General features: G+C 49.7%; 2 protein-coding genes across 4 annotated transcripts in view; both read left to right on the top strand.

The window, feature by feature from the left end:
• Positions 1-5050, top strand: part of LOC142069241 (uncharacterized) — a 46198-nt gene extending 41148 nt beyond the window's left edge. The window contains exon 5 of the mRNA XM_075119794.1: positions 1469-5050. Within this exon, the coding sequence (XP_074975895.1) occupies positions 1469-2745 (1277 nt within the window). The 3' untranslated portion in view covers positions 2746-5050. The remainder of the gene's footprint in view (positions 1-1468) is intronic.
• The window catches only part of LOC125621536 (uncharacterized), a 43824-nt gene that overhangs the window by 4117 nt on the left and 15670 nt on the right, over positions 1-24037 (top strand). The window contains exons 1-6 of one of the 3 annotated variants that reach the window (XM_075119809.1): positions 8688-8774; positions 12365-12541; positions 18350-18437; positions 18946-19072; positions 19256-19369; positions 19690-21429. The exons of 1 other annotated variant lie outside the window; for it this stretch is intronic. In XM_075119809.1, the coding sequence (XP_074975910.1) occupies positions 18414-18437; positions 18946-19072; positions 19256-19369; positions 19690-21429 (2005 nt within the window). In that variant the 5' untranslated portion in view covers positions 8688-8774; positions 12365-12541; positions 18350-18413. Of the gene's footprint in view, positions 1-8564; positions 8775-12364; positions 12542-18349; positions 18438-18945; positions 19073-19255; positions 19370-19689; positions 21430-24037 lie in introns of those variants that run through there. One more of the 3 variants, XM_075119808.1, reaches the window with a different exon arrangement.

Genomic DNA, 24037 nt, shown 5'->3' on the forward strand with positions numbered 1-24037 from the left:
TGTGAGAGAGACCTGCATCTCCATACCCTCACCAGTGGGATAAGGGTGTCAGACATAATGGACGTGCAAAACCATCCCCATCCCTCCAGCTTTCAAGAGGGAGAAGCCATGTATTCTCCAATCTGTATTGTTTCTCAGTCACACAGAGAATTACTCCAGCCATAGGGAGGTTTAGAAATAGGCAGGGGTTTAACTCTAGAGCTGTATGTGCATCAGCAAAGCCCCCAAAGTGCACAGATCCTGGGAACTGCTAGTGAGGGCATAACAATTCTCCCCATCTTTCCAGAAGTCTCTCTCCCCCAAGGGGGCTCAGCGACATGTTCCCGTCCCCTTGGATTCCAGATTCTCCCAGCACAGTACCGGGACATGGAATGCCCTTTATGACAGACACTCTCTCAACCCTCCATGCACCCTGATCTGGTCTGATTTCACCCCCTGTGCAGGGTTTCCCATTCCCAAACCTGAGCTGATCACCCAGCTAGAACGAGGGGAAGAGCCGTGGGTGCCCGATCTCCAGGCCTCGGAGGAAAGAGAGATCTCAAGAGGCGCCCGCCCAGGTGAGGACTGACATAGAAACCATCTGGCTAATGAAGGAAAATATTAAGAATACCAAAAATGTGGTGTGAGTAAAAGCCCTGAGTTCTTCCTTACCTCACCCAGAGCAGGGCTGGAGTCAGCAGATATCGCTCACAGCTCTCCACCCGTCCTGTTAGCTACACGAGTTTCCTTCCCACTTTCCCTCTGAGTGTTTGGGGGGGATGTGGAGGCAGAATCCAATTGCTCTGTCTTCACAGCATTAGCGTGTTGGGTTTTCCCTCGGTGGTATTCCTCTTTCTCCCCGGCACAATGACTCCTGTCTGGATTGTCTCTCTCCCAGCAGGTGATGAACGAGGGAGTGAGGAGGAGGAGGGGAATCATCATGAGCACGTTCCTGGGGAAATGGAACCACAGGGGACATTTGTGGGAAGAGCTGAAGGGAATTTTTCCCAGTGCTTGGAAAAGGCAGAAGCCTGGGGATATTGGCACGCGTCAGAGAGGCTGCTGGGAAACCACCCAAAGAAGAAAGTGGATGAATCCATTAAATGTTGGGGAGGAGACAAGGATCCCACAGCCCAGCAGACAAATCCCAAGGAAGAAAAACCCTATCAGTGCCTCGAATGTGGGAAAGGATTCATTCTGAGATCACACCTTGTGACACATCAGACAATCCATACTGGACAGAAACCCATTCAATGCTTGGACTGTGGAGAAAGCTTCAGTAATGGCTCAGACCTCAATAACCAGTGGAGAAGCCACACAGGAGAGAAACCCTATCAATCCCTTGAGTGCTGGAAATGTTTCAATTTCAAGTCAGCACAAGTTACACATCAGATAAGCCAAACATGGGAGAGACCCCATAAATGCTTAGACTGTGGGAAAAGTTTCATACAGAGGTCAGACCTTGTTAAACATCAGGCAATCCACACAGGAGAGAGACCCCATAAGTGCTTGCACTGTGGGAAAAGTTTCACATGGAGATCAGCCCTTGTTCAACATCAAGCAATCCACACAGGAGAGAGACCCCATAAGTGCTTGGACTGTGGAAAAAGTTTCATATGGAGGTCAGACCTTGTTAAACATCAGGCAATCCACACAGGAGAGAGACCGCATAAGTGCTTGGACTGTGAGAAAAGCTTTATACGTAGGTCAGACCTTGTGAAACATCTGGCAATCCACACAGGAGAGAGACCCCATAAGTGCTTGGACTGTGAGAAAAGTTTCATTCAGAGGTCAGACCTTGTTAAACATCAGGCAGTCCATACAGGAGAGAGACCCCTTAAGTGCTTAGACTGTGCCAAAAGTTTCAGAGACAGATCAGCCCTTTTTAAGCATCAGGCAATCCACACAGGAGAGAGATCCCATAAGTGCTTAGATTGTGGAAAAAGTTTCATATGGAGGTCAGACCTTGTTAAACATCAAGCATTCCACACAGGAGAGAGACCCCATAAGTGCTTGGACTGTGGGAAAAGTTTCATACGGCGGTCAGACCTTGTTAAACATCAGGTAATCCACACAGGAGAGAGACCCTACAAATGCTTGGACTGTGGGAAAAGTTTCATACGGAGGTCAGACCTTGTTAAACATCAGGCAATCCACACAGGATACAGACCCCATAAGTGCTTGGACTGTGGGAAAAGTTTCATACAGAGGTCAGACCTTGTTAAACATCAGGTAATCCACACAGGATACAGACCCCATAAGTGCTTTGACTGTGGTAAAAGTTTCAGAAATACATCAGCCCTTGTTACACATCAGGCAATTCACACAGGAGAGAGTCCTCATAAATGCTTAGACTGTTTAAAAAGTTTTGTATGGAGGTCAGACCTTGTTAAACATCAGGCAGTCCATACAGGAGAGAGACCCCATAAGTGCTTGGACTGTGGAAAGAGTTTCATATGGAGGTCAGACCTTATTAAACATCAGGCAATCCACACAGGAGAGAGACCCCATAAGTGCTTAGACTGTGGGAAAAGTTTCACACAGAGATCATATCTTATAACACATCAGAGGATCCACACCGGAGAGAGACCCCATAATTGCTTGGATTGTGGGAAAAGTTTCACAAACAGATCAGCTCTTGTTAGACATCAGGCAATCCACACAGGAGAGAGACCCCATAAGTGCTTGGACTGTGGGAAAAGTTTCACACAGAGATCACACCTCATTAAACATGGGAGAATCCACACAGGATCTAAACTTCTGTGACACACGGCCAGAAAGGGTTAAGAAACTTGCAGGATAATTGACTCAGACTCAACTTTTGGAGACATGTTCGAAAAGTGTGGAAATGGTAATTAGGGCCATTCCACGTTAGATAGACTAGAAGTTTGAAATGTAAACTTTTATTGTCAACGATCTGGAAGAAGATGGTAAGTGTAGTAATCTGTGTTTACCTTTATGTTGTTGGAGGTCAACAATGTAAACAAACGGTTCCTGTCTAGGGCTGTATTCTGTTAAGTCAGAGATCACCAGGAAATATTAACATTTAGATGAAACTTGAGTGTAATAATGTCATTTTCTGTATGTCTCTTTAAAGTTTGTGGTTAACTATCTGTGAACTGCTTTATGGATAATTCCCTAATGTTAATCCTTGTAATTAATTACCTGTGACGTTTAGGAAATAGTAGCTTACTTCAAAAGCCTATTGTTCACCCAAGGACTGCCTGCTCACGAGAGGCTGCAAAAATCTCTTGAAAAATTCTTAGGACCTGATCCTTTTATCTCAGATCTTCTTAAACCTGTAACGAAATAACGCATCAAACAAGGAAGAAGCCTCGTGGAATGCAAATGAAGAACTTGAACAGAAAAGAGCTAATTTCAAAGCAAGTGGGCATTGTGCGTGAGGATCGGCGGTCAAAGAATCAAAATGCCTTCCTCACTCTCTGTCATCAGAGGAAAAACCTGTATGGGTAGTGACCCTGTGAGTCTTTTTTTGTGTGAGAAGAAGCCGTAAGCGTGGATTCAAGGAAAGATCCTTTACCTCTGGACTGTTTGGACTCTTCCAGGGAAGTGTCCTGGATAGAAAATGGAGCTCCCCAGAGACAATCTGGGTACCCCGAAAAGACTTTGGGGAAACTGTCAGTTTATTATATCACTGCCACCCTTTGGAATTACAAACTGACTCACCTGTGCGTACATTTTACCTGCTTTATCCTCTCAATAGCTCTCACTTCCTTTCCTTAGCTAATGAACCTTCAGTTGGTTTACTACAGAATTGGCTGCCAGCGTTGATGTTGGTGTAAGATCTAGGGTACCAATTACTCTGGGGTAAGTGACTGGTCTCCTGGGACTGGGAGCAACGTGATGTGATGTGATTTTTGGTTTGTGACCTTTTATCACAAAGTCCAGTTTGTCTGTGTAGCAAGACAGACTGGAGAGTCAAAGAGTACTGTCTGTGAGTCTAGGGTAAGACAGGGATAGTGATCCAGGAGTTCACATATGTCACTGGCCTGGTGAAATCTAATTACAGAATGTCCCACCAGCTTGAGGTGTCTGCCTGGTTTTCTGCCAGGCTGCCTGGAGGTTGGCACTCCTAGTTGTGAACCACTCCTAGAGTGTGACAAACTCACCCTGAGCATCTTATCCTAATCCTCTCCATGATCAGAGTGATTGTTAGTCCCTTAGTTCCGCCTTTTGGGACTGGATTGTCTCATTCTCAGATAGTCTCACATTACTCGAGGCCATGCTGAAAAGCATTTAGTGTGTGTACATTTTCTCCCTTATGGGCCAGAATTAAACAGATGCTAAAAAAGTGGGAACCAGGACAGTAAAATGTGGTGTTTTAGCCTCTGTGCAGTTTCAGGGCGATGGGGTGAGTCCGAGGGATTCCCTCTTTCCCCCAGCACCATCATCCTCCACACTCGACACAGCAGCCTCTGTCCCAGCAATGGAGAGTTTTATCCTGTCCCCATTCTACCCCTCCAGCTCCCAAATTGTCACTTACCACCATGTCCCTGGCTCTCCAGGCTTAGGAATCACAGGTTTGATGTCTGTGATCCCAAATCAGAGCCCTGAGGGGTGGAGAAGGAAGTGTCACAAACCAGAAATGAATCTGAAGGCACATTTTGACCTTTCTGATCTCATAGCCCTGTTTGCATCTCTTGGTAAAATTGCTTTCAGTGTTTGTCTAGGCTAGTCCAGATAATTTGTAGTTGGGAAGCTGGTTTGTGAGTTTTTGGTTTATTATGATGATGCTAAAACTTTTGTAAGTAACACGACGAAATAATGAGGCGAGAAGTAAAGCAGGTCTCGCCCCTTTAGAAGAAAATGGGTTCACTCATTTTCTGGATTTTGAGTCTCCAGCTTCTCTGGGATTTCACATTAAGAATGTGAAAATGTTTTATCGACCAGCCTGTGTGGTGGCTTTTTCTCAGTTCCCGAAGGCTGTTTGGTCACATACTTGGCTGTTAGATTAGTCTGCCAGGACGTAGCTATGATTTCTTAAGGGCTTCAAGAAACAAATGTTGATTTGCAAGAACACTCCTTTTCAATTAAATTTTAACCTTTTTTACCCCTTGTCAACTGATTTTTTTTCTTTGAACAAGGACAACTATCAATATCCCTGCAGGTCTGGGCCAGGGCTAGATTCAGGGAGGGGTGCCCCAACTGCGGCTGGGTCCGGGCCAGGCCAGCACGGCTGGCTCCAGGCCAGGCTGCCTGGGTTTGGGCTTGGCTAGGCCACGCCACCACAGCTTGGTTCAGGCCGGGCTGCCGCAGCTGTGTCCAGGCCGCGCTATGGCACCGCGGCTCCGGCTGGCTCTGGGCTGGGCCGCCCGGGTTCAGGTTTGGGGCCGGGCCAGGCCGCTGCGGCTGGGGTGGGGCCGGGCCAGGATGGGGTAGGTGCATGCCAGATGCAGCAGGTCCGGACCACAGCATACTTGGAGCTGGGTGGCGGCCCTGGCAATGGCAGGTTGGGGTCCGGAGTAGGATGGGGCCGGGGGAGGGGCGCCCCTCTCCTGGCCGCGGCAGGTCCCCGAGTCCCGGTGGGTTCCCTGCGCGGCGCTAAATAGCCTGCTGCACGGCCGCACAGCGGCCTAATTACCTCACCACCGGCCTAATTCTACCCCAGTCTCATTGCAATCGCTGGAGCTAGAGGCTGAAAGATTGTGGAGATGGGAGGGAATGTTATAGCTGAAATCTCACATGCATCATCCCCCCCGCCCCCATTTCTTCTGCTCTCTCCCTCTCCTTTTGCCTTCTCTCTCCCGCACGTCCGGCTCAGCCCCCCAAAACAGCGCCACATTTTGCACCAGTGCCGGTAGCCTGTGACCAGAGAGGCAGCTCCAAGCAATGCCTTAGCCAGCCCAATGCGGAGAGAAGTTTGCCACGTCTCAGAGGGGCTGATCAGCCGGCAGGCCGTGCCCAGCTTTCTCCTGCAGTGAGGCTGCAAGGGAGGCTGAGCCCCGGCACCAGAGGCTGCGATTTCTCTTTGCTGAGCTTTTCTCTCCCCTTTTGTGGGTCGTTGTTTTCTTTTGTCTCATAGGGAGCAGGATTGGACTCCAGCCACAGCTCCAACCTGTCTCACCTCATTTATTCTCTTTTCCCCTCAAAAGCACAGTTAGTACCATCCTTAAGGCACCTAAAAGACTGTGAAGCAGGGATTTCCCCCCTATGGCAACAGATTCTATCCAGCTTGTTTTTACCATGAGAGGATGCCGTGCTAACTGCAGCCAAACCCCACTTCTCTGTTTAATGCTGGAGCGACGAACGAGGGATTTGTTAACGTCTTACCCACCGCTGGGAATGAGACATCCCCATATCAACACCACAGCTCCTCGAACAGGGAGGAAACATCTCCATTTTCAAATGTCGCTGGGAAAGTTGATCCTTGTCGGGTTTAAACCCCAACCCCCCGCTGTGAGAATGACTCAGCACAGTCAATTTCCTCCCAAACTGAGGGAATTTGGTATTATTCAGTAATTCCAGAGAGAAATAATCTGTGAAGGTCGAGGAGAATTTATAGCAGCATTTGATAATGAGGAAAAATCTGAGAAGATTTACACAAATTGGCTAAGTCGACAGGAAAAAAGCAAAAATCAGAAAGGTTTTGTATCAAGTGGGTATTTAAAGGAAAAATAAGTGACCTTTATGCAGAGATTATATTAGTAATCCTTCAACAGAGAGAGAGTGATCAACATCTGAGTGGAGTGCAGTAAAATTGAGTAAGTGAATAAAAGGGAAAATGTGTACCGCAATATTTGACTATTGGAGAGAAAAGGGGCAAGATTGGAGGATGTAATATGTTCCTATTCAATAATTCTATGATAGAGCAGGAAAACTGGAGGGGATTTCTATCCACTTTACCCTCAAAATATTCCAGTAAAAGGATGTTCTGAACGGTGCAAAGTCAAGCAGTCTGAGGCAGGGCCAGAATCAAGGATGTCTGGGCCTTGTTAATTCAGCCCCCTTGTGTCTGTGCATTATTATATGATCTTTAATGACAGGATCACACACTGCAGCGCTCATTAACACAGGACCCTGCCTCATTCAGGGTATGTCTATCTACACTGCAAAAATAAAACAAAACAAAAACACAAGCAAAAGAAGACACTGCAACAAGTCTCAGAGTGGGGGTCAGCTGACTCTGGTTGGGGAGGAGGGCGGGGAGAGGGGCTCGGGCTGTACGGATAAAATTAGCAGAGCAGATGCAGGGGCTGGAGCCTGGGGTCCGAGATCCTCCCCACTTTCCAGGTTTCAGAGCCCTGACTCTGCCCAGGCCTGAAGGTTCCCAGGAAGGGGTGTTCTGTAAAGTCCAGCCCTGTCCTGGAACAGTCAGAGGAATGTTAAGGTTGTTCTCCCTTTAAGGACTCAATGTGCAACAGTTTGTTACTTTTCCCCAGAGTCACTGAACAGTTCCATTTAAACACAGTGGCTGGATTGATCTCTTCCAGAATCCAATGAACCTTTGAAAAGGATTCTTCTGAGGGTGAACTTCAGACAGAAGTCTATTTCGAGCTGTGAGCCAGGCGACAGGCCCTCTGTTTTCAGGGCAGGGTCCTGCTTCTTTCTCCCCCGCCAGAGCTGTCTGTCTGCTAAAATGCAAAATGTTTAGTTCCTGCCCCCTCTGGTGCAACGGATGGGGGTCACACCCTCTCTCTATAGCTTGAGGGGTCTGTTTACCTGAGATGTAAATACATTCTCTTCACCCTTCCAAGTCCTATGGCAGAAACTCCCAGGGGGATTTTTTTTTTTTTTTTTTACATTTATAATTGATGCAGCAAGCCCAGAGGTGCCGGGGCTTTGAACTGCCCAGCCCAGAGGTGCTGGGCCCATAAGCGTGGGAACTAGTGGTACAGAGGGTGCTGCAGCACCCTAGGGCTTTAGCCAGGGCTCCGCTGCTGGCACCCTGCGCCCCGTCTGCTGGCCCTCCAGGGCCCAGCTGCTGGCCCCCCACCCCCGGGTCCCTGCTGCCGGCTCGGAAGGGTGGGGGATAAAGGGACAGGGATAAAGGCACTGACCTTCAGCACCCCCAGTATCCAAAGTGTTCCCGCACCACTGGCGGGGGCTCTGAAGTGCCTGGCCCAGAGGTATGGGGGCTATGAACAGCCAGGCCCAGAGGTGCTGTCTGGGGCTCACCCCTGGGAAGCCCTGGCACAAATTAAGCACTGGAAAAACGACATTCCTATGTCTAGGGTGAGGTGTCACACAGAGTCAGCATCCCCGAGAAATGTGTCTCCTGCTGCTAGGGCTCTGGGCAGCCTCTCTAGGACCAGGACCTCTCACCCCCACGTGCTTGAGGATATTGGGGACTCTCTGGAACAATCCCCAATTTCCATTAGAAACGCCCCTTCTCCCCCCTCCCTGGGGTCTGGCTGGATCCGTTCTGTCCAGTCACTAACAGGGTGGCTTCTATGCACGATGCCCCGTTAATGTGGGGAGAAGCTGCTCGAGCCCAGGGGAGGTGGGGCCCGCAAGAGGCAGGGTCTGGGGCAGGAGTCTGCAGCGGGGTGGGTTGATCGCTAGGACCCAGGAGCGGCTGGGGGGCGGCTCTGGGGGGAGGATCGCGGGGCTCAGGCCCGGCCTAGGAAGTGACTCGCAGCCGCTGCGGGGACTCTGGCTCCCGGCGAGATCCCCGCGCCCCGGCGGCTGGTGCTGGGAGCCCGGAGCCCGGGCTGCAGCCGGGAGAGGGGAACCTCCAGCCGGGCCCTGCCCGCTGCTCCCCGGGAGCCTCTCCCAGGGCAGAGCCCCCAGCCCGGCCATGGCCCCTGCCCCGGGGGGCCCCGCTCGGAGGGAAGGTAAGAGAGACCCGCCCCCCCCCCCGTCACCCCCGGGCTGCAGGGGGCGGGTTTGGCCCCGGGCTGCTCCCCGCGGAGCCGGCTGCGATTCCCTGCCCCGGGCCCGGGAAAGCTGCCGCCAGCCCCCGGCGTGTGCGGAGCCGGGCTGGGGCTGGGGCAGCCAGACGGGGACGGGGGGCGGGGACGACAGATCGGAGTGAGAGCCGGGGTACAGGCCGTACCGGACAGGGCAGAGGGGGTAACCCAGGAATGGTGGGTGGGGGCAGAGGAGTAAAAGCCCCCCCCCCCCCGATGGAGTGAGCCAGCTGCCGTGGTTGCAAAAATCAGGGGAGGCGGGGGCAGAGGGGCTTTTCCTCCCCCTTTTGACAGGATCTCAGCTCCCATTTCCCCGGCCGTGTCCTTAAAGGCCCAGTGCATCGCAGAGCCTGGACAGGGCCCCTCTCCCCTCCTGTATACGATGTTACTGAGCTGCTAAAGGAGGCTTGATCCAGGGAAATATTTACAGACCCCCGCCCCCCTCCCCAATAATTGTCCCACTTGTTTTTAGTGTTTAAAAGAATCTGGTTCACAGTTTATATGTTTGCTTAAAGCCGCCCAGCGCGTCATCAGTGTGTCTGAGGGCTTGGCTACACTTGCAGACGTAGAGCGCTTTGAGTTAAACCAGCCCTCGGAGAGCGCGGCAGGGAAAGCGCCGCAGTCTGTCCACGCTGACAGCTCCAAGCGCACTGGGCGTGGCCACATTTGCAGCACTTGCAGCGGCATTGGGAGCGGTGCCTTATGGGCAGCTTTCCCAGCATGCAAGTGGCTGCAACGTGCTTTTCAAATGGGGTGCGGGGGTGGAGTGTGACAGGGAGTGTGTTGTGTGTATGTGGGGGGAGAGGGAGTGGGTTGGGGGGGGCTGAGAGCAGTCAGCAGGCTGTCTTGTAAGTTCAGACAGCAGCAGACCCCCCCTCTGCCCCCGCCTCGCTCTCTCTCACACAGCACTCCACAGTAGTGGCTGCTTTGTCTCGGAGCAGCGAAGCAGCCGGCTGTCAGAAACGGAGCTTTCACAGGGCGTATCCGCATTCCTGCAGCGATTCAAAAACAATGACAAGAGAGGCCACTTGACTTAAGGGGATTATGGGACATTTCCGGAGGCTGATCAGAGCGCAGTAATGCAACCCCTCGTCCACACTGGTGCTGCGGCGCTCCAGCGGGGTGCAGCAAACGTTATTCCCCTCGCCGAGGTGGCGTACCAGCAGCTCTGTAGCCGCGGAGTCAGAGCGCTCTACGTGCCTTGCCCGTGTGGACGAGGAGTGAGCTAGTGCACCCGGGTCTCCTTTATTGTGCTGTAACTCACAAGTGTAGCCAAGCCCTTGCCACTGTGCCTATTCCCCTGGGTTTGACTCCCCTTGGAATCCAGTCTATGGAGTTTCACTCCTGTAAATTATTTACCTTTAAAAATAGTATTTTTATTACTCTGAGCTCTTCATCCTAAACTTCATTAACGTTGTGCCACAGAATTCATATTTTTAAAGGCAAATAATCATGGAAAATATTAATAGTTGCTCATAGCTTCAGCAGTCACATCTCACAGTGACACTGTAACATTTCCTGTTTCTATTGCAATATTGTAATTTGAGTTCAGTGCTGACTGATTTCATGGGCTGGTCTCAAAACTCCTCCAGTTTGCTTTGATCCACCGATGGGGCTTGCCTTAGCTAATTACTTTGTCTTTCTGTCCAGCACCCTTGTGCTTTATCCCATGTCCCATTTGTGTAAAGAACTTGGTTCCCTAATATTCATTAACGGCCAGAATTTTCAAGGTTCAAGGCACCTAGATACTTTGCAATATGCCACTAGTGGCCAAAATCCTTTTAAAATTCTGTCCTTAGGGGCCTTAGAGTGTCTGGTATAAATTGCTTCTAAAAAGGAAATTTCTATGGTATTTTTTACTAAGCATAGATATACAACCCCAAGATAGATTGACAACCCCAAGAATTCAAACCCCGTGAGTTATGCACCCAAAAGTCTAGAATTTAAATAAAGAAAAAAATAAATTTTGTTTTCCTTTTATTTATCTTTTGGAGTCTGAGCCTTTAGGGTGCCCTCGCTTCACACTTTTACTGCTACCCCTTCCAAAGGGTCCATATACCTAGAATGGCTGTACAGTCCTGTAACATCAGATGCCATTTTGCACTTCCCAAAACATGTGATTCCCCACCACCACTTGCAGTTGACAGTTGATTTAAAAACCGTTTTTCTGTAAGTAACCCCCCCATTCCGCACACACTTGAATTAAATGCACATTTTACTTTTCTATGACGTCATTTATTGTATGCATTGATGTTGATTTTTCTACAGCATTTTGTATACTAATGACCTATTTTAAGTTCACAGCCTTTTATGGGTGCTACATTTTTTGTTGTGATACATTCCAGGAATGTTCTTCATTCTGACACGTGTACTGATTACAGCCAAAGTCAAAAAAAATTTAAAACAAATTCTACTGTTTCTCCTTTGCATTGGTGAGGCAGGAGGACACCGTGCTGACCTCACCTAGTTTACCTTTTGGTGAAACTAAAATGTCTTACCTCCTTTATGTTTTCACAGTGGGATCGCTAATGCAGATTAGTTGCCCCATGGTATAAACACCCGTTGTCTTATAGACACAGACTATACTGCTGACTCTGTTGTTAAATGAACCATTATTGTTGATGGGCTGAAAACTCTGATACATTGTGTGGCTACTACTCCTGCTCCTGTGCCAGGCGCTGCGTCTGAATGTCTGCGCCCATTTGTGAGGGCAACCTTGGAAAACCAGTTGAAGCACTTAAAACTAAAGGAATTTGCAGGGGATTCCACCCCCTCCCTCCAATTTCCCTTATTCCCTTCCCTTTACTTACTGAGATCTTGTCTGCATGGTCTGACACTTAGGGGATGGCTACACTCAAAACTTCAAAGCGCTGCCGTGGGAGTGCTCCAGTGCTGCGAGAGACACTAAAGAGCTGAAGTTAATGCACATAAATCTCAGCACCGTAAACCCCTGTGTGGACGCTCTCATTCAGAATTAAGGTGGCCTTAATTTTGACAGTGGCAGTCAGGGTCACCCCAGACAAGTGCGGGAGACCTTCCCCCAAATTCTAATACTTATCAGGCCTTTGATCTGTCTTGAACATTTTAAAAGTTTTGTATCATCCAGGTGTAACCCGCATTAGATTTTTCAAGCCCAAAGAGAAGGAGTGAAGCACTCATCTCACCTTTCCTGAGCCTTTCCCTATGTAGAAACATCATTACGATATTTCACAGTTTTGGCCTGACAACCCATTTATTGAAATTTTAAGGTTGAAATGTAAAGTGATCCCTGCCCTGCGCAGGTTAGAACATCTGTCCTGAGCAGGAGAATAAAGGCCGGGTAGTGATGGTAGATCCTGCTGTGCAGGGATCCCCTTTATAAGAAACTTAGACGAAGTGGGGACACTCTTGTCCCATGAGAATGAACCACCTGATTCACGGTTTTGGTGCTTTAAAATGTAAAGATTCCTCTTTGATCTCAGCCTTTAGATGCTTGCTCACCACAGGCTATACAAATTTTCTCTCTTACTAACTAGGCACTGCCAGGAAAATGTAACTTAGGGTACGTCTACACTACCCGCCGGATCAGCAGGTAGTGATCGATCTATCGGGGATCACTCTGCCGTCGACTCCGGAACTCCACCACGGCAAGAGGCGGAAGCGGTGTCGACGGGGGAGCGGCGGCCGTCGATCCCGCACCGCGAGGATGCGAAGTAAGTGATTCTAAGTCGATCTAAGATACGTCGACTTCAGCTACGCTATTCTCGTAGCTGAAGTTGCGTATCTTAGATCAATTCCCCCCCCCCGCCCCCTGTGTAGACCAGGCCTTAGACAGCATTGTCTGTTACCCCTGTCTTAGATGAGGATGATTATATTGGTGAGTCTATGGCTGCGATAGATGTGAGGACGCACCCTGAGAGACATAGCAAAAGTATTTTCAGCTCACATAAAACATCAAAAGCATCCAGAAATAGGCTGTGGGTGTAGTTACTAGACATGCTCTGTATTTGTTTCCAAATCTGTATAGGATGTCCACCTGGCAGGCCGCTCCCTCTTTATTCACCTGATAGCTGAGGCAATCAGAGCTTGGAGGGGAGATCTGTGTTTAAGACAGTCCTGTGTCATGGAGTCCCAGTCTCGGTGCTCTGGGACTGCTCTCAATGAAGCCAGGCAGGACTCTAGTACGGTGTGTCTCCCCTCGGGTCACACTGGCACCAGGGCAAGAAGCCTCCTCAGCTTCAGCACCTCGTGGGTCTGACATTGGAGCGTTCAGCACCCCTGTCACACCGTGAGCTCTCGGCAGGGAGTCCACCTGGATGAGACACCTGGGGAAGCCTTACACCGTGCCCCTTAAAGGGGCCATGCACCCCAGCTCTGCAGTCAGCAGTGACTCCCAACCAGCTTGGAAAACAGAAGGGTTTGTTAGTCATTGGGAACACAGCACAGAACAGAGCTTGTTAGCACAGAAATCAGGATCATTCAGCAAAGTCCATCTTGGGGGAGATCCAGAGCCCTGGACTCTCCCTGCTGAGTCCCAAACCAGGACACTGACCTGCTTCCAGCTGCCCAGCCTCAGTCACACCCAGCTGCCCTCCTCCATGCTTTCTCTCTTTCCTGGGCAAACAGGTCACCTGGCCTCCCCCTCTCTCTTTGTTCTCCAACACCTTTGCCTGGCTCCTTACAGAGGACGTGTTCCGGCCACCACTTATGAGGATACAGAGTGTTCAGCCATTTTCTGTGCCCAGGCAGCCAGTCTGCAGTCACCCCTGCCATCTAGGGGTCTCCGCAATGATCACACACCCGTGTCCCACCACCTTGATGCTTGAGGAACACATTGGGGAAACTGAGGCACGCACACACACAGTATTCCGAGAAAAAATTAAGAACATACCAACTTTGTCACACCTTGGGATATCAGTGGGCTGCTCAGCGCAAGAGCATACTTGTGGCTGCTGTGTGGGATGCTTTTACTGACAACACTGACTGTAGCATTGTAAAAGGAAGGAGACCCTGACGTTCTTCTCATCCGATGAACCCAGGTGCTTCCGCTACATGTGGCCACATTACAGAGACTGAGGTCTGGATTCACAATGGCACATAGGCACCCAAACCCCAGGCTAAACACATAAATCTGGGATTAGGTGCCTACATCTCAGTTTAGGCTCCACGGAGACGTACAAAACTCCTGACAAACATCCTAGGTGCCAAAGCTCACTCAGCAGCAGCTATATTATCATGGTAAATATTACCTGGGGAACTTTAGTTTCTGCCTTTGAGCATGCGCCCTGCTAACTTCTCTGGCACATCTGGACCTAGATGTTGGTAACGGCTACCGCTAGGAAATTGTGCTGGGTGCAGTTTTGTGCTGTAACACCGGCGGGGAGCCGTGGCGGTGCGGTAGATGTGAGAGGTTTTGCCAACAGCCCCGTGATGGGTTAATGTGGTCCTACAAATAACCCCAGGGGCCTAGCAGGGACAGCTCCATAAGTGGCACTGTGGCTGGGGCAGACATAAGGGGGTTTTCTCTAGAGCCCGGTGATGGGTTAATCTAGCTCTGCGAATCACCAGAGGGAACTTGGCTGCAAAGCACTGACAAATAACAACTTTGTTGCCCGAGTTAGGGGAAACAGCATTGTATATTAGGCCCAGAACTAGTTACTCCTGGGGGAATTCTGCGCCAAAAAATTAAAAATTCTGAGCACAATATTTTAAAATTATGCAAAATTCTGCATATTTTATTCATCAAAATAACAGAATATAATCACACCAGTTTCAATTATTTTGGGAATTTATTTCAAAATACCAGTCTGCAGGTACGTCTGTAACAATACAGAGAACAAAAAGATTCAGGAAATGTTTTTTGACAAATAGATTCCTTACTAGGCATATTAATTCAGAACTCTGAGTAATAATTTCTTGAAACTACATACAGAACCATATTTCCCATGCCCCTGAGAAGCAATATAAAGGTTTGGGGGAGTAAGGGGTAATGGAGGAGCTGAGGGAGAGAGAAGTAAATTGCTGGAAAGGAGCCTGGGTGTGAACTTGGAGCGTTTGGGGGTACGGGTGGGTAAAGCATGGAACAGGGTTTTTTGGGAAGCGGGGTGGGATTGTTAGGGAGCTTCCCCCATGCAGATCCTGGCTGACCCCTAGCTCTCCCATTCAGTCAGGCACATCTGCCCCGTCCCCATCTGTTCCTGCCCCTGCCATGTGTCCTTGCACCCCCGTCCACATGTGTCCCTCTACCCCCACTCAGACACCCACTCCCCCAATCCCATGTGCCCCTACACCACCTCCCCCATTCCCATGTGGCTCTGTGCTCCCACCCAGACACTTCCCTGTCCTTAGGTGTCCCTGTACACTCTCCCCATCCCCATGTGTGTCTGTGCCCCCACTCAGTCACCCTCTGTCCCTATGTAGCTCTGCACCGCCTCCCCCATCACCATGTGGACCTGCATCTCCCTCCCCTCTGAGGCCCTTTGCCTCCACTACTATTCACCCCCTGGCCCCACTCTTTCCTCCCCCACTAGCCCTTATGAGCCCCTGTCTGATCCCCCAGCTCCCCTCCAGCATGCCACGCTGTCTGTTTCCCCATAACCCCTGTCTCCTGACCTGGCCTGACAGGCGCTTCGAAGAAAGCAGACTTTCTCTCTTCCCAAGCTGGCTGGGAGCTGTTGCTGTGTTATATTACCACCATGCCCTCCGCTGGGCAAAAGATGGAACTGCATCAACAATTTTACAGAAGCTTTTTCGTCCCAAAAAATTAAAAAGATGCATGGCTCATTCATTATGCATGCGTGCAATAGTGCAAAACTCCCCCAGGAGTAGCTGATCGCCAGCGAGCCTTGTGTGGAGACCAGAGACCATCTCTGACAAACTGCTGCCTGATCCAATCTCTTCCCAGAGCGAATCACACACAGAGTCAGTGTCACCGTGAAACGTGTCCCCTAATGTTCTGGGCAGCCTCTTTAGGACCAGGACCCCTTCACCCCTGAATCCTGGTTGATACTGGGGACTCTCTGGAACAATCATGGGTTCCCACAGACATGCCCCTTCTCCCCCCTTCCTGGGATCAGAATGTCTCCTTTCTTTTCTCCCATTGACTTGGTGGCTTTTATGGATGATGCCCCCATAGTGCTGTGGTCAAGGGATGTGGAAGCTCTGAGGGGCAGGGTCTGGGGCAGGGAGGTTTCAGTTGAATGGGTTTATGGCTAGGGCCCAAAAGGAGCTGGAGTGATGTGGGAGTAATCAGTGGGGTCCCTCATTCCCAGCAGCAGGAAGTGAATCACAGTTATTCCCCTAGCAAAATCCCTGGCTGCAGACAGGAGAGGTTTATAATGTAAGGCAGGAACATACCCGCTGCTCCCCAGGAGCCTCTCCCAGTGCAGTAACCCCAGCCTTTCCAGGACCCCCTTCCTAAGCCTTAGCCCCTGCTCCCAAGGAGGGCACTGCTTGGAGGGAAGGTATGAGAGACCTTCACCCTCTCTCCCCTCTATGAGAGCCGTGCCTCCCGTTTACACCCGGGCTGCAGGGGGAGGAGGCTAAAGAGGTGCACTGGGATGTGTGGGCAGGAGGGGTGAACAGGGATGCATTAGGTGACAGGAGATGGGTGATAGGAATGCAGGGGGCAGGATGGGGGGCAGGGAGGATGGGTCAATGCAGGGGAGTCAGGCAGTAGGAGGAGAATTATTGGGCTGAGGGGAATGAGGATGAAATAGAGGGAGGATGTGATGGGGGGCACAGTGAGGGAAAGGGGGGATGTGGGGAGGGGAGGCTGGAGGGAGAAGGTGAGAGCAAGTGCAGACTGGCTGGGGGAGGGAGAAGGCAGAGGGGTGGGGAGAGATACAAGGGCAGCTCCCCTGCCCCATGGGATAGGAGAGGGTGAAGGACTTCCCCACCCAGCAGCCAGTGGGCAATTTTTTTCCTGGAACTGGTCAAACAAGCATGTGAGGTGAGAAGACTCTCCCCTCAGGAATCAGAAGCGACAAGGAAAATATCCACAGGCCACCTCCTCCCCGCCCCACACACCCTGCTTCCAATTTATGATTTGATTTAAAAATAAAAAAGACACACTCATGATGTTGGGGTCTGTCTCCTGAGTGTTTGGGGCTGCTCGAGGCCCTGGTCTGATTTCCATGCAGGATTCAGATCTCAGCCAGACCCATTGTCAGACCCGAGTCACTGCTAGCTCTGGCAGGAGGTGAGTGTGGATGGGCCAATGAGATCATAGAATCTCAGGGTTGGAAGGAGCCTCAGGAGGTATCTAGTCCAACCCGCTCCTCAAAGCAGGACAAATCTCGAACTAAATCGTCTCAGCCAGGGCTCTGTCAAGCCTGACCTTAAAAACCTCTAAGGATGGAGATTCCACCACCTCCTTAGGTAACCCGTTCCAGTGCTTCACCACCCTCCTCGTGAAAAAGATCAGCCTCTGCCTGCCTGTCCCTGGGGGCTGCAGGGGCAGGCCAGGGAGACTCATCCTTATCTGCTGCCACCAAAGGGCTCCGGTTATTGCTAAGGACGAGGAGGAGGCTGGTGTGCGTCTCTCTCCCTGCTCATGTTATCAGCGCTGTGGAGTTGAGCTCCCTGGGTCACAAGCTCCTGCCGCCACCATTTCAACCGGGGACTCCAGATTGAGATGCTGCTTCTTACCCAGCAGAGGAGAGACGTCTGTTAAAGCCCCTCTGTGCCCAGCCTAGGTGGGGACTTTCTCCAGTGGCTGGAACCAGTCCCTGGGGCAGCCCCTGGCTCTGCTGACACCAGCTTCTCAGCCAGAGCTGCAGGTGATGGAGACACCTGGGGGACAGGGCTGAGGCTGGGCAGGAAAGTGACTTTTCACAAAGGGCCCCTTTCCAGGACCTGCTTGTGAGTTTGGCCTACAAGGGGAGGGGGCTCCCTGTGTGTCTGCAAGTCCCAGAGCTGCTGCCCCTATGGACACAGCCAGATTCAAACCCCTGTTAGCAGTGGCAATGGCTGATCTGCCGAATGAGAGCAAAGGCCCACGTCAATGGGGCAGTCAGCAGTTCTCCCAGGGTGAGGGAAGAAGATAAAAAGGGAGAGTGGAGAGACTGGAAGGGGCAGCAGGAGCAAGAATTGGGGTGGGAGGTTCCCAGGTCCCAGACCTGTCTGGATCCTTTCCCTGTACCCCCGGGGCAGACTGACTCTCCTGGGAAGAAGGGGAGGAGCTGAGAGAAGAAAAGCCAGTTGCTGACTCTGCTGAAAACCGCACTAGCAGGGGAGATGGGGGGTAACTACAGGGGGTTACACGATAATGTCATGGGGAACCCCCCAAAGTGGCTCTTTTGATTCTGCTCTTTTTCCAGCATTTGGCGCAGAGATGCTCTTACTGGGAGGGTTCAAAAGTGTCCCTGGTGGGTTTAGTTCTGCTGGGAGGAGCCTGACCTGGCAGCATGGCAGAGTCCAGAGCGTGTGTCTGCGGGGAGGAAGCCTGGGGGGAATTGGGGTGTGAAATGGACTCACGTCGCTTCTGTAACCTCGCCCCATCACCCCTCTCGCCCTGACAGGCTGAGGAATCACGTCCAGATTTCGCTGCAGATCATCCGGACTTCCAGGGGACAGGGAAGGGAAATGGTTGTGATGGAGCCAGCTCAGGTAGGGGATTTGCAGGGAGCTGCAGGGGGTGTGTTGTAGAGGGGGAGGGGCAGGAAAGACAGAGGATGAAGCAGGGCCACTGATGGGGGGGGGCATTCCCCCATTTCTCAAACAGGACACAACCCCCTTGGGCAGGGCTGGGAACATTTTCCAGACTCCCAGTGCTGGAGTCTGAACCCACAAGCCAGAGGCTGCTGTGAAATACGAAGGGAAGCAGTCAAGGTTCCTGTCCCCGTGCCCGGCTCAGAGCTCTGCTTCCCGTGTCAGCCTGTGGCTGGCAGGCACGTGGGAAATGAGAAGACTCCGTGTGCTGGAGGGGACAAGTAGCTCTCACCTTCTCCCCACCCCCTGAAGGGTCCTGGCTGCTCTGAGCAGGGTGGGGGTGGGATTCTGCTACTCTGGTCCTCCCAGAGCTTCCGAGATGTTTATTTTTTTTTCTTCCTTTCCCGTGACTAGCGGCATTGTGGCTGGGAAGCAGGTCCTGAGTGGGGGATTCTTGTTGTTTCAGATGCTGGTGACCTTTGAGGAGGTAGCTGTGTATTTCACCCAGGGGCAGGGGGCTTTGCTGGACCCCGCTCAGAGAGCCCTCTACAGGGACGTCATGCAAGAGAACTACGAGACGGTGACCTCGCTGGGTAAGGGATTCCCGTCCCCTCAGTTATTAGAAAATGTAGGGCCTGCATTGCTGAATCTGGTCAGGTTCTTCCCTGGTCGGTTAGATTGAAGGGGAATGGGTTCTATAATCCACAGCTGCCGTGTGAGACACTCTCTCAACCCTCCATGCACCCTGATCTGGTCTGATTTCACCCCCTGCGCAGGGTTTCCCATTCGCAAACCTGAGCTGATCATCCAGCTAGAACGAGGGGAAGAGCCGTGGGTGCCCGATCTCCAGGCCTCGGAGGAAAGAGAGATCTCAAGAGGCGCCCGCCCAGGTGAGGACTGACATAGAAACCATCTGGCTAATGAAGGAAAATGTTGAGAATACCAAAAATGTGGTGTGAGTAAAGGCCCTGAGTTCTTCCTTACCTCACCCAGAGCAGGGCTGGAGTCAGCAGATATCGCTCACGGCTCTCCACCCGTCCTGTTAGCTACACGAGTTTCCTTCCCACTTTCCCTCTGAGTGTTTGGGGGGGATGTGGAGGCAGAATCCAATTGCTCTGTCTTCACAGCATTAGCGTGTTGGGTTTTCCCTCGGTGCTATTCCTCTTTCTCCCCAGCACAATGACTCCTGTCTGGATTGTCTCTCTCCCAGCAGGTGATGAACGAGGGAGTGAGGAGGAGGAGGGGAATCATCATGAGCACGTTCCTGGGAAAGTGGAACCACAGGGGACGTTTGTGGGAAGAGCTGAAGGGAATTTTTCCCAGTGCTTGGAAAAGGGAGAAGCCTGGGGAAATTGGCACAGGTCAGAGAGGCTGCTGGGAAACTACCCAAAGAAGAAAGTGGATGAATCCATTAAATGTTGGGGAGGAGACAAGGATCCCACAGCCCAGCAGACAAATCGCAAGGAAGAAAAACCCTATCAGTGCCACGAATGTGAGAAAGGATTCATTCTGAGATCACACTTTGTGACACATCAGACAATCCATACTGGACAGAAACCCATTCAATGCTTGGACTGTGGAGAAAGCTTCAATAACCGCTCAGACCTCAATAGCCATGGGAGAAGGCACATGGGAGAGAAACCCTATCAATCCCTTCAGTGCGGGAAATGTTTGAATTCGAAGTTAGCACTAATTACACACCAGATAAGCCAAACACGAGAGAGACCCCATAAATGCTTAGACTGTGGAAAAAGTTTCATACAGAGGTCAGACCTTGTTAAACATCAGGCAATCCACACAGGAGAAAGACCCCATAAGTGCTTAGACTGTGGGAAAAGTTTCACATGGAGATCAGCCCTTGTTCAGCATCTGGCAATCCACACAGGAGAGAGACCCCATAAGTGCTTGGACTGTGGAAAAAGTTTCCTATGGAGGTCAGACCTTGTTAAACATCAGGCAATCCACACAGGAGTGAGACCCCATAAGTGCTTGGACTGTGAGAAAAGTTTTATACGTAGGTCAGACCTTGTTAAACATCTGGCAATCCACACAGGAGAGAGACCCCATAAGTGCTTGGACTGTGAGAAAAGTTTCATACAGAGGTCTGACCTTGTTAAACATCAGGCAGTCCATACAGGAGAGAGACCCCATAAGTGCTTAGACTGTGGAAAAAGTTTCAGAGACAGATCAGCCCTTTTTAGGCATCAGGCAATCCACACAGGAGAGAGACCCCATAAGTGCTTAGATTGTGGAAAAAGTTTCATATCGAAGTCAGACCTTGTTAAACATCAGGTAATCCACACAGGAGAGAGACCCTATAAGTGCTTGGACTGTGGGAAAAGTTTCATACAAAGGTCAGACCTTGTTAAACATCAGGCAGTCCACACAGGAGAGAGACCCCATAAGTGTTTAGACTGTGGAAAAAGTTTCATACAGAGGTCAGACCTTGTTAAACATCAGGTAATCCACACAGGATACAGACCCCATAAGTGCTTGGACTGTGGGAAAAGTTTCAGAAATGCCTCAGCCCTTGTTAATCATCAGGCAATCCAAACAGGAGAGAGCCCTCATAAGTGCTTAGACTGTGTAAAAAATTTTATATGGAGGTCAGACCTTTTTAAGCATCAGGCAATCCGCACAGGAGAGAGACCCCATAAGTGCTTGGACTGTGGAAAGAGTTTCATATGGAGGTCAGACCTTATTAAACATCAGGCAATCCACACAGGAGAGAGACCCCATAAGTGCTTAGACTGTGGGAAAAGTTTCACACAGAGATCATATCTTATAACACATCAGAGGATCCACACAGGAGAGAGACCCCATAATTGCTTGGATTGTGGGAAAAGTTTCACAAACAGATCAGCCCTTGTTACACATCAGGCAATCCACACAGGAGAGAGACCCCATAAGTGCTTGGACTGTGGGAAAAGTTTCACACAGAGATCACACCTCATTAAACATGGGAGAATCCACACAGAATCTAAACTTCTGTGACACACGGCCAGAAAGAGTTAAGAAACTTGCAGAATAATTGACCCAGATTCAACTTTTAGAGATATGTTTGAAAAGTGTGGAAATGGTAATTAGGGCCATTCAACGTTATATAGAGTAGAACTTTAAAATGTAAACTTTGATTGTTAAAGATCTGGAAGAAGATGGTAACTATAGTAGTTTACCTTTGTTTACATATGTTTACCTTTATATTGTCATCCGATGAAGTGAGCTGTAGCTCGCAAAAGCTTATGCTCAATAAATTGGTTAGTCTCTAAGTTTCCACAAGTCCTCCTTTTCTTTTTGCAGATACAGACTAACACGGCTGCTACTCTGAGATCTTTATATTGTTAGATGTTACCATAGTTTACCTATGTTTACCTTTATCTTGTTAGAAGTTAACAGTGTAAACAAACGGTTCCTGTCTAGGGCTGTATTCTGTTAAGTCAGAGATCAACAGGAAATATTAACATTTAGATGAAACTTGGGTGTAATAATGTCATTGTCTGTTTGTCTCTTTTAAATTTCTGGTTAACTGTCTATGAACTGCTTTATCAATAATTACCTTATGTTAATCCTTGTAATTAATTAATGGTGACGTTTAGGAAATAGAAGCTTACTTCAAAAGCCTATTGTTCACCCAAGGACTGCCTGCTCACGAGAGGCTGCAAAAATCTCTTGAAAAATTCTTGGGACCTGATCCTTTTATCTCAGATCTCGGATCTTTTATCTCAGATCTCAGATCTTCTTACTTATCTTACTGTGTAGCCAGTAAGATATTGTAGAGTATCTGGCATCTGCAAATCTGCACAGGGAAGAAACCCCTGAGATGGTCCCAGTGTGTACAATGCTCCAGGTGGCGCTAACTGCATACATGGGGGAAATTCTCTCAGTGCCCTGACTACGGCTGGTCACAATGGTCTTGTTGTTGGCATTAGCCAGCGCATCTCTGTGGCCCTCCACCAGATTTCGTGGTGTAAACACTCTGAGGCTGGCAGAACAGGTGCCAGACCCCTAGGCTCATTCACTTGTGTATTAGGATACATCAAAGTGATTGTGAAATGTATAAGAGTGTATTTGGTATTTAAACTTCATGACAACTAGTGGGATGTTACTTGCATTGTTTTCACTTAACTATATGGTGTTATAATGTAGTAGCGAACATTTCCATAGCGTATACCCCTGTAACGAAATAACCCATCAAACGAGGAAGAAGCCTTGTGGAATGCAAATGAAGAACTTGAACAGAAAAGAGCTAATTTCAAAGCAAGTGGGCGTTGTGCGTGAGGATCGGCAGTCAAAGAATCAAAATGCGTTCCTCACTATCTGTCATCAGAGGAAAAACCCGTGCAGGTAGTGACCCTGTCAGCCTTTTTTTGTGTGAGAAGAAGCTGTAAGTATGGATTCAAGGAAAGATCCTTTACCTCTGTGCTGTTTGGACTCTTACAGAGAAGTGTCCTGGATAGAAAACGGAGCTCCCCGGAGACAATCTGGGTACCCCGAAAAGACTTTTGGGAAACTGTTTATTAAAAAAAAAAGGAGGACTTGTGGCACCTTAGAGACTAACCAATTTATTTGAGCATAAGCTTTTGTGAACTACAGCTCACTTCATCGGATGCATTCAGTGGAAAATACAGTGTGGAGATTTATATACACAGAGAACATGAAACAATGGGTGTTACCACACACACAGTAACCAGAGTGATCACTTAAGTTGAGCTATTACCGGCAGGAGAGCAGGGGTGGGGGGGGGGAACCTTTTGTACAACCTTTTGCCTGGAGGTTGGCACTCCTACTTGTGAACCACTCCAAGAGTGTGACGAACTCACCCTAAGCATCTTACCTATTCTGATCCCCTCCATGATCAGAGTGATTGTTAGTCCCTGAGTTCCCCCTTTTGGGACTGGATTGTCTCATTCCCAGATAGTCTCACATTACTCGAGGCCGTGCTGAAAAGCATTTAGTGTGTGTACATTTTCTCCCTTATGGGCCAGAATTAAACAGATGCTAAAAAATGGGAACCAGGACAGTAAAATGTGGTCTTTTAGCCTCTGTGCAATTTCAGGGCAATGGGGTGAGTCCGAGGGATTCCCTCTTTCCCCCAGCACCGTCACCCTCCACACTGCTGCCTCTGTACCAGCAATAAAGAGTTTTATGCTGTCCCCTTTCTACCCCTCCAGCTCCCAAATTGTCACTTACCACCATGTCCCTGGCTCTCCAGGCTTAGGAATCACAGGTTTGATGTCTGTGATCCCAAGTCAGAGCCCTGAGGGCTGGAGAAGGAAGTGTCACGAACCAGGAAGGGAATCCAAATGAATCTGAAGGCACATTTTACCTTTCTGATCTCATAGCCCTGTTTGCATCTCTTGGTAAAATTGCCTTCAGTTTTTGTCTAGGCTAGTCCAGATCATTTGTAGTTGGGAAGCTGGTTTGTGAGTTTTTGGTTTATTATGATGATGCTAAAACTTCTGTAAGTAACACGACGAAATAATGATGCGAGAAGTAAAGCAGGTCTCGCCCCTTTAGAAGAAAATGGGTTCACTCATTTTCTGGATTTTGAGTCTCCA

Source organism: Caretta caretta, chromosome 14 (assembly GCF_965140235.1).
Source record: "Caretta caretta isolate rCarCar2 chromosome 14, rCarCar1.hap1, whole genome shotgun sequence".
Lineage (NCBI taxonomy): Eukaryota > Metazoa > Chordata > Testudines > Cheloniidae > Caretta > Caretta caretta.